Source organism: Crocuta crocuta, unplaced genomic scaffold (assembly GCF_008692635.1).
Source record: "Crocuta crocuta isolate KB4526 unplaced genomic scaffold, BGI_CrCroc_1.0 scaffold167, whole genome shotgun sequence".
Taxonomy (NCBI): Eukaryota; Metazoa; Chordata; class Mammalia; order Carnivora; family Hyaenidae; genus Crocuta; species Crocuta crocuta.
In genome coordinates, this window is record NW_027532406.1 from 3,662,777 (window position 1) to 3,680,013 (window position 17,237).

Genomic DNA, 17,237 nt, shown 5'->3' on the forward strand with positions numbered 1-17,237 from the left:
GAGGCAGTGGGTTGGGAATTCTGGATAATTAAAAGAAAAGAATAGTGGGGGCACTTGGGTGGCTCAGTCATGTAAGTATCCAACTTTTGATTTTGGCTCAGGTCATGATCTCATGGTTCATGAGACTGAGACCTGCATAGGGCCCTGCACTGACAGTGCAGAGCCTGCTTGGGATTCTCTCTCTCCCTCTCTCTCCCACTGTCTTCCCCTTCCCCTCACCCACCCCCCCAATAAATAAAGTTTAAAAAAATAACTATCGGGGTGCCTTAGTGGCTCAGGCGGTTAAGTGTCCCACTTCAGCTCAGGTCATGATCTTGTAGTCTGTGAGGTCTAAACTTGCATTGGGCTCTGCACTGACAGCTCAGAGCCTGGAGCCTGCTTCAGATTCTGTGTCTCCCATTTTCTCTGCCCCTCCCCTGCTCACCCTCTGTCTCTCTTTCTCTCAAAAAATAAATAAATGTTAAAAAAAATTTTTTTTAATTTTTTTGGGGCACCTGGGTGGCTCAGTTGGTTACGCAACCAACTCTTGATTTTGGCTCAGGTCATAATCTCATAGTTGGTGGGATTGAGTCCTGCTGTCAGCACAGAACCTATTTGAGATCCTCTGTCTCCCTCTCTCTGCTCCTCCCCTGCTCATGCACGCAGTCTCTCTCTCAAAAATAAATAAACTTAAAAAAACACTTTTTCTTAAAAAAATAGTGTCTAGTCTCTTTGTGTTTTTTAAAGTTTTTTGTTATTATTCTAGCATAATTTTTAAAATTTATTTTATAAGGACAGGGCATGAGCAGGGGAGAGAGATAGAGGGGGAGAGGAAGATGGAGAGGGAGAAGTAGAGAGAGAGAGAGAGAGAGAGAGAGAGGAGAGAGTATCTTAAGTAGGCTCCACGCTCAGTGTGGAGCCCAGTGTGGGGCTGGATCCCATGACCCTGGGATCATGACCCAAACTGAAATCAAGAGTCAGATACTCAACTAACTGACTGAGCCACCCAGGCACCCTGTTACTTATTTATTATTCCAGTATAATTAACGTACAGTGTTATACTACTTTCATGTGTACAATATAGAGATTCAACAATTCTATGTGTTATTCAGTGCTCATCATGATAAATGTACTCTTCATCCCCTTTTACCTATTTTACCTATTCCCCCAGTTCTGGCAACCACCAGTTCTCTATATTTAAGAGCCTATTTTTGTTGTTGTTGTTGTCTGTCTTTTTTCCTGTGTTCATTTGTTTTGTTTCTTAGATTCCACATATGAATGAGATCATATGGTATTTATCTTTCTCTGACTGACTTATTTCACATAGCATTATACTCCCTATACCCTCTAGATCCATCTACATTGTTGCAAATGACAAGATTTTATTCTTTTGTATTGCTGAACAGTATTCCATCATATATAGATATCTTGTCTTCCCTATCCATTCATCTATTGATGGACACTTGGGTTGCTTCCATATTTTTCCTATTGCAAGTAATAGTTCAATAAACATAGGGGTGCCTCTATTGTTTTGAATTAGTTTTTCATTATCTTTGGATAAATACTTAATAGTGAAATTATTAGATCATAGGGTAATGCCGTTTTTAACTTTTTGAGGAACGTCCATACTGTTTTCCACAGTAACTGTACCAGTTTGCATTCCCAGCAGTGCACAAGGGTTTCTTATTCTCCACACAGTTTTTTGTGTTTTTTATTTTGACCATTCTGACAGGTACAAGGTGATATCTCATTGTGCTTTTGACTTCTATCTCCCTGATGATTAATGATGTTGAGCATCTTTTCATGGGACTATTGGTTATCTGTATGTCTTCCTTGGAGAAATGTTCATATCTTCTGCCCATTTAAAAAAAATTTTTTATTTATGTTTATTTATTTTTGAGAGAGAGGGAGAGAGAGAGCAGGGGAGGTGGGGGTGGGAGAGAGAGAGAGAGAGAGACTGAATCTGAAGCATGCTCTGAGCTGTCAACACAGAGCCTGACGCAGAGCTCAACCTCACGAACTGGAGATCATGACCTGAGCCAAAGTCAGACGCTTAACAGATTGAGCCACCCAGGCAGTCCCTCTTCTGCCCATTTTAATTAGATCACTTGGGGGGTTGTTTTGGTGTTGAGCTGTAGAAGTCCTTTATATGTTTTGGACACTAACCCCATAGCAGATGTATCATTTGCAAGTATTTTCTCCCATTCAGTAGATTGTCTTTTTGTTTTGTTGATTGTTTCCATTACTGTGCAGAAGCTTTTTATTTTGACAAATAAAACAACTAGTAGTTGTTGGACTTTTTTGTTGTTGTTTTTGTTTGTTTTTATTGCCTTGCCTCAGAAAAGCATATAGAAAAATGTTTCTATAGCTAATGTCAAAGAAATTATTGCCTCTGTTCTTTTCTAGGATTTTTATGCTATCATGTCTCACATTTAAGTCTTTAATCTATTTTGAGTTTATTCTTTATGTGTAATGTAAGTGCTTTAGTTTTATTCTTTTGCATGTCACTATCTAGTTTTCCCAATACCATTTGTTGAAGAGACTGTCTTTTCTTCCATTGCATATTCTTGCCTGTTTAGTTGTAAATTAATTGACCGTCTAATCATGGGTTTATTTCTGGGCTCTCGAATCTGTTCTGTTGATCTATGTGTCTCTTTTTGTACCAGTACCATGCTGTTTTGAGTACTACAGCTTTGTAGTTTATCTTGAAATCTGGGATTATACCTCCAATTTTGTTCTTCTTTTTCAATACTGCTTTGGCTATTTGGGGTGTTTTGTAGTTCCACACAGATTTTAGAACTATTTGTTCAAGTTCTGTGAAAAATACAGTTGGTATTTTGATACGGATTGCATTAAATCTGTAGATAATTTTGGATAGTATGGATGTTTTAATAATATTTGCTCTCCCCATCTATGAACATGGAATATCTTTCCGTTTGTTTCATCTTCAGTTTCTTTCATCTTTGTTTTATAGTTTGCAGAGCACAGGTCTTTCACCTCCTTGGTTAAGTTTATTCCTAGGTATTTTATTATTTTTGGTGCAGTGGTAAGTGGGATTGTCTTAATTTCTTTTTCTGCTACTGTATTATGAATATATGCAACAGGTTTTTGTATATTGTATGAGAATATACTGTATGAGAATATTCAATGAGTATATTCTGTATGAAAATGCAACAGGTTTCTGTATATTGATTTTATATCTTGCAACCTTACTGAATTCATTTATCAGCTCTAGTAGTTTTTTGATGGAATCTTCAGAGCTTTCTGTATGTTGTATATTGTCATCTGTGAATGAAAGTTTTATTTCTTCATTACTAGTTTGGATTCCTTTTATTCCTTTTATTTCTGTGATTGCTTTGGCTAGGATTTCTAGTAGTATGTTTAATAAAAGTGGTGAGCGTGGAATCCTTGTCTTGTTCCTCATCTTAGGGGAAAAGCTCTCTCAATTTTTTACTGTTAAGTATGATAGTAGCTATGGTTTTTTGTATATGGCCTTTATTATGTTGAGATATGTTCCCTCTATTTGAGGATTTTTATCAGGAATTGGTGTTATACTTTGTCACATGCTTTTTTTTTTTTTTTTTGCATCTGTTGAAATGATCATATGGTTTTTATCCTGTCTTTTTTCAGTGTGATATATCACATTGATTGATTTGTGAATATTGAACCATCCTTGCATATCAGGAATAAATCCCACTTCATTGTGATGAATGATATTTTTAATGTATTGTTGGATGTGATTTGCTAATATTTTGTTGAGGATTTTTGCATCTATGTTCATCATATATAATGGCCTGTAGTTCTTTTTTGTCGTGTTTTTATCTGGTTTTTGTATCCTGGTAATGCTGGCCTCAGAATATATTTGGAAGCTTTCCTTTTCTGTTTTTTGACTATTTTGAAGAGAAGAATTGGGCATTACTTCTTTTTTAAATGTTTGATAGAATTCACCTGTGAAGTCATCTGGTCTTGGAGTTTTGTTGGTTGGGAGTTTTTGATTACATATTTAATTTCATTACAGATAATTGATCTGCTCAAATTTCTATTTCTAACTGATTCATTTTTGGGAGGTTATATGTTTCTAGGAATTTATCCATTTGTTCTAGGTTGTCCAATTTGTTGGCACATGATTTTTTTTAAGTTTATTTATTTTGATAGAAACAGAGAGAGAGGAGAAGCAGGGGAGGGGCAGAGAGAGAGGAAGAGAGAGAAAGAGAGAGAGAGAGAGAGGGAGGGAATCCCAAGCAGGCACACTGTCAGTGTAGAGTCCGATGCAGGGCTTGAACTCAAGAACTGTGAGATTATGACCTGAGCCAAAACGAAGAGTCAGATATGCTTAACTGACCAAGCCACTCTGGTGCCCCTGTTGGCACATAATTTTTCATAATATCTTCCTATAATCCTTTGTACTTATGTGGTGTCAGTTGTTATTTCTCTTCATTAATTTCTGATTGTGTTTCTTTGAGTCCTCTCTTTTTCTTTCTCTCTTTCTTCCTCTCTCTCTCACCTGCTCTCTCTCTCTTTTGATAAATATGGCTAAAGGTTTATCCATTTTATTGATCTTCTCAAAGAACCCGCTTCTAGTTTTATTGATGTGTTCTATTGTTTTTTAAGTTTTATTTTGTATATTTCTACTCTAATCTTTCTTATTCCCTTCCTTTTTTTGGACAACCAGTCTCTTAACATTCTTACCTATTATGTTGAACCATATGACAGTGCTGGTATTTGACAGTTTTTGGTTTGTAAAAACAACAAAGTCATTTGAGTCTCCCTAATAGTTAAAGAGCAAAATAGAGAATACAAAAGTGACACAAATTATGATTTAGTCACCAAATCATGTAGCAGTTTTAAAGAATAGAGTCATTATCTTGGATGAAGAAGTTAGGAAAAATCTTCACAGAATAGATTGTCGGTTTCAAATTCTAACCAGCTAGAAGGGCTTCTCCTGTACATTCAGGTTTTTTTTTTCTTGCTGTTAATAGTTGAAATAACTTGGTAAGTCCATTAGATTTTTGTCTTCCTGTAGAATTTTTTATGTACATGTATGTTTTAATTTCAATACCAATTTTTGAATCCTTTGGTCTCACACTTATTCTTTCAGTTCATTTTTTTGTGGTTAAAAAAGAACAAAATTTATCATCCCTATTATTTTTAAGTGTACAGGTAAGTAGTGCTATTAAAGAGATCTTTATAACTTTTTCATCTTGCAAAATTAAAATTCTTTACCCATTAAACAACTCTGTTCCCCTCTCCCCCCCCNTAATTGGGATCATAATACAGTATTTCTTCTTTTGGTTCATTTCACCTCACATAATGTCCTCAAATTTCAACCATGTTGTAGCATGCGGTATGATATACTTTCATTTTTAGTTTTTTTCTGAGTTACTTAAAAAAATTTTTTTTGACATACAAAAAGTTGTACATAACTAATATATACAACTTGAGGAGTTGTAGATAAGTATATACCTGTGAACCATCATTACAATGTATGCCATAAAGCTGTCTATCACCTTTACAAGTTTTCTCCCACCCTCTAATTTGTTATTATGATAGGTTGCTTTAGTGATAAAACACTTAACAGAAGATCACTCTTAGCAAAGATCTAAGTATACAATACAGTTTTGTTTACTATAGGCACGATGGTGTTCAGTATATCTCTAAGACTTATTTACTCTGTGTAACTAAATATTTGCACCCTTTGGCTAATATCTCCCCGTTTCCCACTCCCCCAGCCCATGGAAAGCACCATTCCGTTCTCTGCCTCTATGACTTTGACTCTTTTATATTCATAATGTAAGTGGTATAATATAGTACTTGTTCTTCTCTGTTTGGCTTAGTTCACTTAGCATAATGCCCTCTAGGCTCATCTGTGTTGTCACAGATGGCAAGATTTCCTTCCTTTTTTGATGCAGGAATAGTATGCCTGTGGGTGGGGGATACACACATACACATTTTATTTATTTCTGGGTTTGTTTGTTTTTTAAAATTTTTAAAAGTAATCTCTACACCCAGTGTGGGACTCGAGCTTATAACCCAGAGATCAAGAGTTACATGCTCCACCAACTGAGCAAGCCAGGTGTCCCCACATTTTATATATTTTTTGACTGATAGGCATTTAGGTTGCTTCCATGCCTTCGCTACTCTGAATAATGCTTCGGTGAACATGGAAATACAGATATCTAAGATCCTGATTTCATTTCCTTTGGATATATACCCCAAGTGGGATTTGTGAATCATTTGACAGTTCTATTGTTTCATTTTTTGTTTGTTTGTTTGTTTTGAGGATCTTCCATTCTGTTTTCCATAGTGGTTGTATGACTTTACATTCTGACCAACAGTGTACCATGGATCCCTTTTCTTCACATCCTCACCTACATTTGTTACCTTTTCTTTTCTTTTTAAATCAAAGCCGTCCTACCAGGTGTGAGGTAATATCTCATTGCGGTTTTAATTTTCATTGCCCTGTTGATTATTGATGTTGAGCACATTTATCATGTATATGTTGGCCATTTATGTATCTTCTTTTGAGAAGTGTCTCTTCACTTCCTTTGCTCCTTTTTTTTTCTTTCTTCTGTACTTATTTTTTATTTTATTTTATTTTATTTTATTTTTTACAAATAGTTTATTGTCAAATTAGTTTCAAGATAACACTNCCTTTTTTAATCAGGCTATTTGGATGTTTTTGTTTTTGGGTTTTTTTGCTATTATGTTATAAGACTTCTCTATATTTTGAATATTGGCCCTTTATTAAAATACGGTTTGCAAGTATTTTCTCCCATTTCATAGGTTGCCTTTCCATTTTGTTAATTGTTTCTTTCACTGTAGTGAAGCTTTGTAGTTTCACATATCCTGCTTGTCTCTGCTTTTTGTTGCCTGTGCTTTTGGTATCATCTGCTTCATTTTAAAGCTGAATATTTTTCTCTTGTATATATATATATACACACACACACCATATTATCTCTATCCACTCATCTGTTGATGAACATCCCAGTTGCTCAAACATTTTAGCTGTTGTGAATAATACTGCTGTTAACATGAATGTGCAAAAATCTCTTCATGACTCTGCTTTCAATTCTTCGGGATATAAAACCAGAAGTGGGATTGCTGGGTCATACGATAGTTCTGTTTTTAACTTTTTGAGGAACCTCTTCATGTAGAACTTTTTGCAAATTTCATTGCTGTCTCTCCTGCTAAACTGTACCTGAAAATACTTATTTCTGGATTAATGCAAATTTATTTTTTTTGCATATCTAGGGCTCTTGCAGAATCTCCACCATCTGTAAACAACCTAAAGAGTGAAGTTGGTGATAAAGGGAAGAATAAAGATGAAGGGGAAGTTTGTAATGATGAAAAAAAGGCTTCAGGTATTTGCACTGAGCCTCAACCAGAAGAGAAAAAGAAGAAACGTTCTGGATTCAGAGACAGAAAAGTATGGAACACAGTCTTAGAAATTAATCAGAACTGTAGTTAATTGTAAATTAGAAAAATGCCATTGAGTCTCTTTTGTCATTTATTTCAGATGGTTCATATTTGCTATTTGCTATCATGTTCTAAAACAAAGGTAATCTTGAAATGTGAAGTTAATGGGGATAGTGAAAAGATCTAGAATTTGTATTTGCAGAATTTGCATATACTTTCCCTTTTTTAACTACCTAAGTTGGTTCATACTTTCCAGCTCTTTCAGATACTAAATGTTCTAGTATATATTGAGACTTTGGAACGACTGATTGATGATGAGAAGGCAGAATTAACATCTTTTTGGAAATATACAAATATTTCCAAAAATTCAACTAATTTTGATGGTAGCATAAACTAAATGACTTCAACATTTTATATTTTTAATACAACCTGCTGTTATAGAACTCTACCTCAGAAAAATTTCAATTCTGGTATAGTAATGCCTTTGATATTGAACATTTGAATTCAGCAGACATGAGTGATGAAAAGTTAAAAGGATGAATTTCTTAGGGGCGCCTGGGTGGCTCAGTCAGTTAAGCGTCCCGACTTGAGCTCAGGCCATGATCTCATGGTTCGTGGGTTCGAGCCCCGCGTCGGGCTCTGTGCTGACAGCTAGGTCAGAGCCTGGGGCCTGCTTCAGATTCTGTATCTACCTTTCTCTGTGACCCTCCCTTGCTCATGCTGTCTTTCTCTCAGAAATAAATTAAAAACATTAAAAAAATTTTTTTAAAAAGGATGAATTTCATAGACATTTTGCAACATTGAAATTCAGGGAATTGCCTTCACTTAGCTAAAATTTGGCTAATAAAGACAGCAAGATAATTTGAGTTATTTGTGTGTTGCATGTGTGTGGAATGGATTTGCAAGAAGAGTTCCTTTGAGAGATTTGGATCTTCTGTATATTTGTTTAGATGAAGTTATTAAATATACCTTTACATTTCTCTGGAACGCCCTGGTGTCTCAGTCAGTTAGGCGTCTGATTCTTGATTTCAGCTCAGTTCATGATCTCACATTGGTGGAATCAAACCCCACATCCAGGCCCACTGTGCTGGTTATGGAACCTGCTTCAGATTCTCTCTCTCCCACCCCTTCTGCCCCTGTTCTGCTTGTGCTCATTCACTCACTCACTCTCTAAATAAATAAATAAATAAGTAAATTAATTAATTAATAAGTCTTTTAATTTCTCAAATCCATGTTTTATGAAAAATTTTTAGATATTTTATTTATTTTTGAGAGAGATAGAGCATGGGTGAGGGAGGAGCAGAGAGAGAGGGAGACACAGAATCTGAAGCAGGCTTCGGGCTCTGAGCTATCAGCACCGAGCCCCATGCAGGCTCAAACTCGTGAGATCATGATTAAGGTGGACACTTAACCAACTGAGCCACCAAGGGTTCCCTCAAATCCATTTCTGGTTGAAGTGAATTTGAACAAAAATTATGTATTACAAATTAAGTGTCAGCTATCGGTGTTTCCATAATGATACATTTATTTAATCTTTTGCCCTGAGTGAATTAGAAGAAAGTTCAGACTCACCTTGTGCCAGCAATTTCATTTATAAAGTCAAACTTTCCATTTTACAAAATAGAGCAAAAATTATCGAAATAAGCATTTATTTTTGAACTTTCCATTTTCTTCTCCTGCTTTCTGCTCAGCAATGACCATATGTCATACTTCCCAGATAAAAATGAAAGCTCGATCATTGTACTTTACTTAATTTGTAGCTCCCATGGCTATAAAGCCTTTCTAATCTCTTTCTGAAATAATTCTTTCAGTGAAGTCTTAGTGGAAGAGCTCTGTTTGCCCTATTTAGAGATAAGCATTCCACGTGTTATCCTGTTTCCCTAACAACCTGTTTCAACACTTATTTTTTCCTCTGCCTGTTTTCTCAGCTGCTGTTTGTCTTTTCATTTTTTACATAGTCTCCATGGACATGTTAAAGATTTTTCCATCTTTAATAAAATAATAAATTGCATTTTTGAGCATTTTTGTTTAGGATTTTGGTTTTTGGGGTTTGTTTTTGTTTTTGTTTTTCCCATTCACATTCTTTTCCTGCAGTACCAAACTGCCCCATCTTCCACAGGCTCATCCTTACTTTTCACTTAAACTTTTTGGTTTTGATCTTTTATATTCTCTTGATTTTTGTGTCATATTTCCAGTAGAAAGAAATAGAGACTACTGTAATGAACATCATGTATCCATCACTCATCTTTGTCAAGTTTTAACATGTGACTATATTTGCTTCAGTTTTTTTTTTTTTAAGAAACCAAATGAATATAAAAAATACATTCCTGGGGCATCTTGGTGGCACAAGCAGTTAAGTGTCTGACTTGATTTTGGTTCGGGTCATGATCTCACAGTTTGTTGATTCAAGCCCCACATTGGGCTCTGCACTGTTAGTGCAGAGCCTACTTGGGATTCTCTGTCTCCCTTTCTCTTTGTGTCTCCCTTGCTTACATACGCACTCTCTCTCACAAATAAATAAACTTAAAAAAAAATACATTTCTGTATACTTTCCCCAATCCCATTTTGTTTTTCTTCTTCAGAGGTAAACCATTGCCCTTAGTTTGTGATTTATTGATGCCATGCATAGCCTAGTGGTTTTGCGTGTTTTATTGTTAATTAACAAAAATTCTCAGGTGCAAAGAGCTGTTACTCAGTTTATTCTATACTATTGTTGTACATGCTTCTCTCTTTTATTTAATATTTATATTTTTTATCTAGTTTCATTTGATTGATTTTTAATTTAAAAATTTTTAACTTTATTATTCCCTCTAGAACTTTAAGTCCTGAATTCTGAAAAATTCTCATGTACTGCTTACTATTGCTTCACTGTCATTTATTTCCTTAGCAACTCGTCTTAAATGTATGTTGGATCTTCACAACCTATGCTGCATATCTTGTGCTATTCTGTTATATATTTTTATTTTATTAGAGAGAAAGAGCGTAAGCCAGGGAGAGAGAAAGAGAGAATCCTAAGCATGCTCCACAGTCAGTGTGGAGCTTGATCCCACAACCCTAGGATCATGATCTGAGCTGAAATCAAGATTCGGGTATTCAACTGACTGAGCCACCCAGGTGTACATACCTGTTAAGAGTTTTTCTCATGAGTTCTTCTAACCTCCTAGAGTCTCTTTTCTTTTTCTTCCAATTTTTTTTTATGGTGATAAAACAGTTAAGTCATAACATTTATTGGTCTCTGTGCTGCCAACTCAGAGCCTGGAGCCTGCTTCAGATTCTGTCTTCATTTCTCTCTGCCCCTCCCTACTCACTCATTTGCTCCCCCCCCTCAAAAATAAATAAACATTAAAAAAAATTAGGGGCACCTGGGTGGCTCAGTTGGTTAAGCATCTGACTTTGGCTCAGGTCATGATCTCATGATTTGTGAGTTCAAGCCCTGTGTTGGGCTCCGTGCTGACAGCTCAGAGCCTGGAGCCTGCTTCAGATTCTGTCTTCATCTCTTTCTGCCCCTCCCCTGCTCACACTGTGTCTCTGTCTCTCTCAAAAACAAACATTTAAAAAATTTAAAAAAACTTTTACCACATTACCAATTTTTAAGTATACAGTTCATCATAGAGTGTAATCATTGTCTCACCATCCATCACCAAAACTGTTTTTGTTTTCTAAAACTAAAAATATATACCTATTAAATAGTAACTCTTTACTACTCTCTTCCCCCAGCCCCTGGCAACTACCATTCTACTTTCTGTCCATGATTTTGAATGCTAAAAAAAACTCATACCAGTGGAATCATGCAGTATTTGTATTTTTCTGACTGGTTTATTGCACTTCATGTAAAGTCTTCAAGGTTCATCATGTTTTAGGATGTGTCAGAATTTCCTACTTTTGGGGGCTGAACAATATTCCAGGGTACGTATTTACCACATTTTGCTGATCCATTCATCCACTGTTGAATACTTGGATGGCTTCCACATTGTAGCTGCTATGAAAAATGATGCCGTGAATGTAGGTGTACAGATATCTATTTGAGACCTTGCTTTCTGTTCTTTGGGTATACACTCTGAAGTGAAATTACGAGATCATATGGTAATCCTATTTTTAATTTTCTTATGGAAGCCCCATACTGTTTTCTATGGTGATGTGCCATTTTGCATTGCCCCAGCAAGGGTTTTACTTTTCTCATGTCTTTGCCAATGCTTGTTATATTCTGTTCTTCTTATATTAGTCATCCTAACAGATGTGAAGTGATATCTCAGTATAGTTTTCATTTGCGTTTCCATGATGATCAGTGATGTTGAACAGCTCTGCATGTGCTTAGTGGTCAACTGTATATCTTCTTTGGAGAAATGTCTGTTCACCTCCTTTGCCCATTTTTAAACTCCATTTTTGTTTTTTTTAATTGTTGAGTTTTAGGGGGTTCTTTATATAATCTGTTTGTTAACTCCTTATCAGATATATGGTTTGCAATAATTTCTTCTCATTCTCTGGATTACCTCTTTACTCTGTTGATATCTTTTGATGCAGAAAATTTAAAAACTTTGATGAAGTCCACATTGTCTTTTTTTCCTTTGTTGCTTGTGTGTCTCGTATCATATCCAAGAAATTGTTGTCAAATCTAATGTCATAAAGCTTTTTTTGTTTTCTTCTATAAGTTTTATAATTTTAGGTCTTTCATTTTGGTCTTTGATCCAAGTTAATTTTTTAATGTGGGGTTAGATAGGGTTAACATTTTTTTTTTGCATGTGGATACCAATTTTTCCCAGCACTTGAAAATACTATCCTTTATCCATTAAATGGTTGTTTCTCCTTTGTCAAAAATCATTTGACCATATATGTGAGGGCATATTTCTGGCTCTATTCTATTCCATTGGTCTGTATATCTGTCTTTATGTCAGTATCACATTCTTTTGATAACTGTGGGTTTTCTTTTTTTTGTATTGTTTTAAAATGAGGATGTAGTAGTCCTCCAACTTTATTCTTCTTTTTTCAAAATTGTTTTGGCTATATGGAGTCCCTAGAGATTCCATGACCTGTATTGGTTGTTTCCCTACCTTGGGCTATTGTGACTAGTAATGAATGTGGCAGAACAGATATCTCTTCAGTGTACTGATTTAGCTTCCATTGGCTATATACCCAGAAGTGGGTTTTCTGAATGATGTTGTAGTTCTATTTTTAATTTCTTGAGGAACCTCCATGCTATTTTCCCTAAACCAATTTAGTTTCCCACCAACAGTGCAAAAAGGTTCCCTTTTTTCCATATCATCATCTATACTTGTTATCTTTTCTCTTTTTGTTGATAACCATCTACTAGGTGTAACGTGATATCTCCTTGTGGTTTTAATTTGCATTTTCCTGATAGTGATGTCGAGCATCTCTTCATATATCTGTTGGTCATTTGGATGTCCTCCTTGTAAAAATATCTATTTAGGTCATTCTGCCTGTTTAACTGAATTGGTTTTTGTGGGGTTGTATTTGGTTTTGCTTCTTATTTTATTTTGTCTTTTAAAGTTTTTATTTTAATTCCAGTTAGTTAACACACAGTTATATTAGTTTTCAGTGTACAATATAGTAATTTAACAATTCCATATATCACCCAGTGCTCATCAAAGCAAGTGTACTCCTTAATCACCATCACTTGTTTAACCCATCTCCCCACCCCCCTTCTTTCTGGTAACTATCAGTTCTCTATATTTAAGAGTCTGGTTTTTTTGTCTCTTTTTTCCTTTCCAGATATGAGTGAAAATCTTATGGTATTTGTCTTTCTCTGATTGACTTGGTTCACTTAGCATTTTACCCTCTAGACCCATCCATGTTGTTGCAAAAGGCAAGATGTCATTCTTTTTTATTGCTGCTATATGTATACCACATCTTCCTTATCCATTCATCTATCAATGGAGACTTGGGTTGCTTCCATAATTTGGCTATTATAAATAATGCTGTGTATTTTCCCCTCCAGTTCTGGTCAATTTTGCTTTATATATTTAGGTTCTATGTTGGAGGCATAACTATGTAGAAATCTTACACTCTATTTATGAATTGACCTTTTATTATTATATTATTCTCTTCATTGTCTCTTGTTATAGTCTTTGACTTAAAGTGTATTTTATTTGGTAATATAGCTACCCCTGTTTTCTCTTGGCTTCCATTGGCATGGAATATCTTTTTCCATCAACTTCACTTCAGCCTGTGTGTGTCCTAAAAGCTGAAATGAGCCTCTTGTAGTACAGTATATAGTTGGGTATTGTTTGTTTGTTTTTTTTTTAATTTATTTCACCATTCTGTTTCTTTGCAAGATTTAATCCATTACATTTAAAGTAATTATTGATAGAAATGGGTTTACTATTGCATTTTGTTGTTTGTTTCCTGAGTGTTTTGTAATTCCTTTACCCTTTTTTTCCTTTCTTGTTCTCTTCCTTTGTGACTTGATCATTTTCTGTAATAGTGTGCTTAGATTTTTTTTCTTTTCACCTTTTGTGTGTCTGGTATAGGTTTTTACTTTATGATTACCATGGGTCTTACATAAAATATCTTGTACCAGTATTTTAAGCTGATAACAGTTTAACTTCTAATGTATACAAAAGTTCTACCTTTATACACCTCCAATATTTTATGTTTTTAATATCACAGCTTATATCTTTTTACATTGTTTATCCATTTACAGATTATTAAAGTTATGTTTAATACTTCTTAAATAATCCCCATGCTAGTGAGAAGTGATTTACCCACCACCATTACAAAACTAGAGTGTTCTGAAATTAACTATATATTTACCTTCACCAGTGAGTTTTACATTTTTATAGGTTTTGCTGATACTGCTGTCTCTTTTGGGTTCAGGAATTACCTTTAAAAAAATAAGTTTATTGGGGCACCTGGGTGGCTCACTCAGTTGAGAATCCAACTTTAGCTCAGGTCGTGATCTCAGGGCTTATGAGTTCAATGTCCATGTTGGGCTTTCTGCTGTCAGTGTGGAGCCTGCTTTGAATCCTCTGTCCCCCCGCCCCCCATCTCTACACTTCCCCCATTCATATTCTCTCTCTCAAAAATATTTTTTATAAAGTTCATAAAAATTAAGTTTAAGTAATCTCTGTGCCCAACATGGGGCTCAAACTCATGACCCTGAGATCCAGAGCCACATACTCTACCAGTTGAGCCAGCCAGGCACCCCAGGTTCAGAGATTACCTTTAAAATTTCTTGTAAGAGTGATCTAGTGTTGATGAACTCCTTCAGCTTTTATTTTCCTGGAAAACTCTGTAATGTGTCTCAATGTGTGTTTCTTTGGATTCATCATGTTTAGAACTCTGAGTTTCCTGGGTCTCCATGTCTGTTTCTTTCTCCAGATTGGGGACATTTTCAGTCATCGTTTCTTTGAATAAGTTTCCTGCCTCTTTCTCTCATTCTTTTTCCTTCTGGGACCTTTTTAATGTATATTTTGGACATTTGATGATGTGCTATAGTCCCTTAAGCTATCTTCATTCTTTTCATTCTCTTTTCTTTTTGTTCCTCTAATTAGGCAGTTTCCTTAATTTTGCTGCCAAAAATTAATTTGCTTTATATTCAGTGAGACTGGTGTCATAGAGCTTGGAATTTCATAGAACTTCAAGAGGTCATCCTATAATAGATTACTGTTATTATGGATGGCCAGAAATTCACTAGATGGAAAGAAAGAGGGAGTTCTTAACATGGAAGACAGCTATTGGGGTACAGATTGGGTGTTATAAATCACCTCTTGAAAGAAAGTGTGCCAGACACTAATTTATTTACAAGATCTTTCTGCCTGCTATCTTTTCCAAGGTCTGGCTGCAGTCTGAATTCAAAGCTTACATGAGTTCTGACATCAGGGCCCACCGGAGGGGTTCACAGTTACTTGCATTCACTTGACCTCAAGATATTATAGTCTTGGTTTTCCTTAGGCATTGTGCCAAAATTAAACCCTAGAGCTGATTTTAGGACAAGCAGTTTTATTGAAGAAAACTGTCTTAACATGAAGTTCCAGTTTAAGTAAATGATTGAATGTAACTATTATAATTACCTTAGTAAATCTTTTCTCCAGGCTAACCATCTCAAAATCCTTCAACAGTTTTCTATATATCTTGGCTTCTAAGCCTTTCTTATCTTAGGTGCTGTATTCCAAATGCTTTATGAAACAGTTTGTTAGAATTCCTTTGAATATAGCCACTTAAAAGGAGACTGCTTTATATCATTTATATCATTTGTTATGATGTGATCTCCAAGATACATTGCTAAGTGAAAAAAGTAAACTAAGTACTATACAGTATGTCTGTATTCAACTATAACAGTATGAGAATGCGAAAAGTCTATTACTTTCCTTGACCTATAGTTTCAAACCAAAACTAATAATATTCAGCAATATAATTTAGGGACTTGCAACAACCAACAATCTGGTTTTGACTCTGAAAATTACTGACTTTTAAGTTGTTGTCTTTCTGTCTTTAAGTTTTTAGTTCACAAAAACATCTTTGGCAGTAGCTACAGCTTATGCCCTAAACATTACAAACTGATTATTTTTGTTGTTGTTAAGAAGAACAAGAATACAGATGTCCTAGGGGCGCCTGGGTGGCTCACTCCGTTGGGAGTCTGACTTTGGCTCAGGTCATGATCTCACGGTTCGTGGGTTCGAGCATCGCGTCGGGCTGTGTGCTGACAGCTCAGAGCCTGGAACCTGCTTCAGATTCTGTGTCTCCCTCTCTCTCTGACCCTCCCCTGTTCACGCTGTCTCTCTCTGTCTCTCAAAAGTTAATTAAAAAAAAAACATTAAAAATTTTTTAAAAAGAGAATACTGATGTCCTAAAGTTATTTTTTCTTTCTTTTTTTTTTTTTAAATGTTTTATTTATTTCTAGGAGAGAGAGAGAGGGACAGCGTGAGCAGGGGAGGGTCAGAGAGAGAGGGAGTCACAGGCTGAAACAGGCTCCAGGCTCTGAGCTGGCAGTCAGCACAGAGCCCGACGCGGGGCTCGAACCCACGAACCGTGAGATCATGACCCAAGCGAAAGTCGGCCGCTTAACCGACTAAGCCACCCAGGCGCCCCAGTTATTTTTTCTATAAGAAGAAATTACTTCTATAAGCCAGTATTATCCAGCAGGTAGTTGTTATATAATATAAAGTGCCTTTGATTTAAGACTTGTATCGATGTCCTAAGGCTTAGTGTGTTTGCCACAATGCAAAATGTTTTGATGAACAGTACTCAGATTTTAATCATATTAGCCTTGGAAGATTTCTCTCATGTATAGTTATAAATTAGAGGTCCTTTCCTAGTTGCTGAAAGCATATCAGGTAGTGGAATTAAGACCACTCTTGAATGCTGTAGTCAGTGATCTCAAAGAGACCATTTATCCAGGAGTGGCAGGTACAGTGTTAGTTGTGTTAACATGGCGAATTAAGAACATTAATTTTTTTTAATATTAGCAAATTGCTTTTTAGACATTGAACTATTGGATTTTTAGATTGTATTGCCTTCACACATTTCCTACTAGTTATTTATAAGCTACTATTTATTTTTAGCTATCTCAACATCTAAAATTCAGGTACAAGAGAGATCTTTTCACCAGAGTGCTTTGTAGCTGGTATTTTGTTAAAAAAGATTTTTCTTATACCTACATTTGTAAAAGAAGATTATGAAGAATTACAGTGTTTCTATGTTGCCATAGAATCACAGCTTAGATGCCAGATTAAAAAATGGGCCTATTAAAATTATACTCGTTTAGTTTAATATACGCCATATTTGATTTTGTTACTATTCAGGTATTTACTTGTATTCTTCCCAACTCTGCTATTTTCTAAATATGGAGTATGTAGGGGTGCCTGGGTGGCTCAGTCGGTTAAGCA

The 17,237-nt window shown here is 35.5% G+C and overlaps 1 protein-coding gene across 3 annotated transcripts in view; it reads left to right on the plus strand.

The window, feature by feature from the left end:
* The window catches only part of MICU1 (mitochondrial calcium uptake 1), a 238,544-nt gene that overhangs the window by 65,964 nt on the left and 155,343 nt on the right, over positions 1-17,237 (plus strand). For all 3 annotated transcript variants that reach the window (XM_077778570.1, XM_077778572.1, XM_077778571.1), the window contains exon 3: positions 7,231-7,405. In XM_077778570.1, coding sequence (XP_077634696.1) covers positions 7,231-7,405 — 175 coding nt within the window. The remainder of the gene's footprint in view (positions 1-7,230; positions 7,406-17,237) is intronic.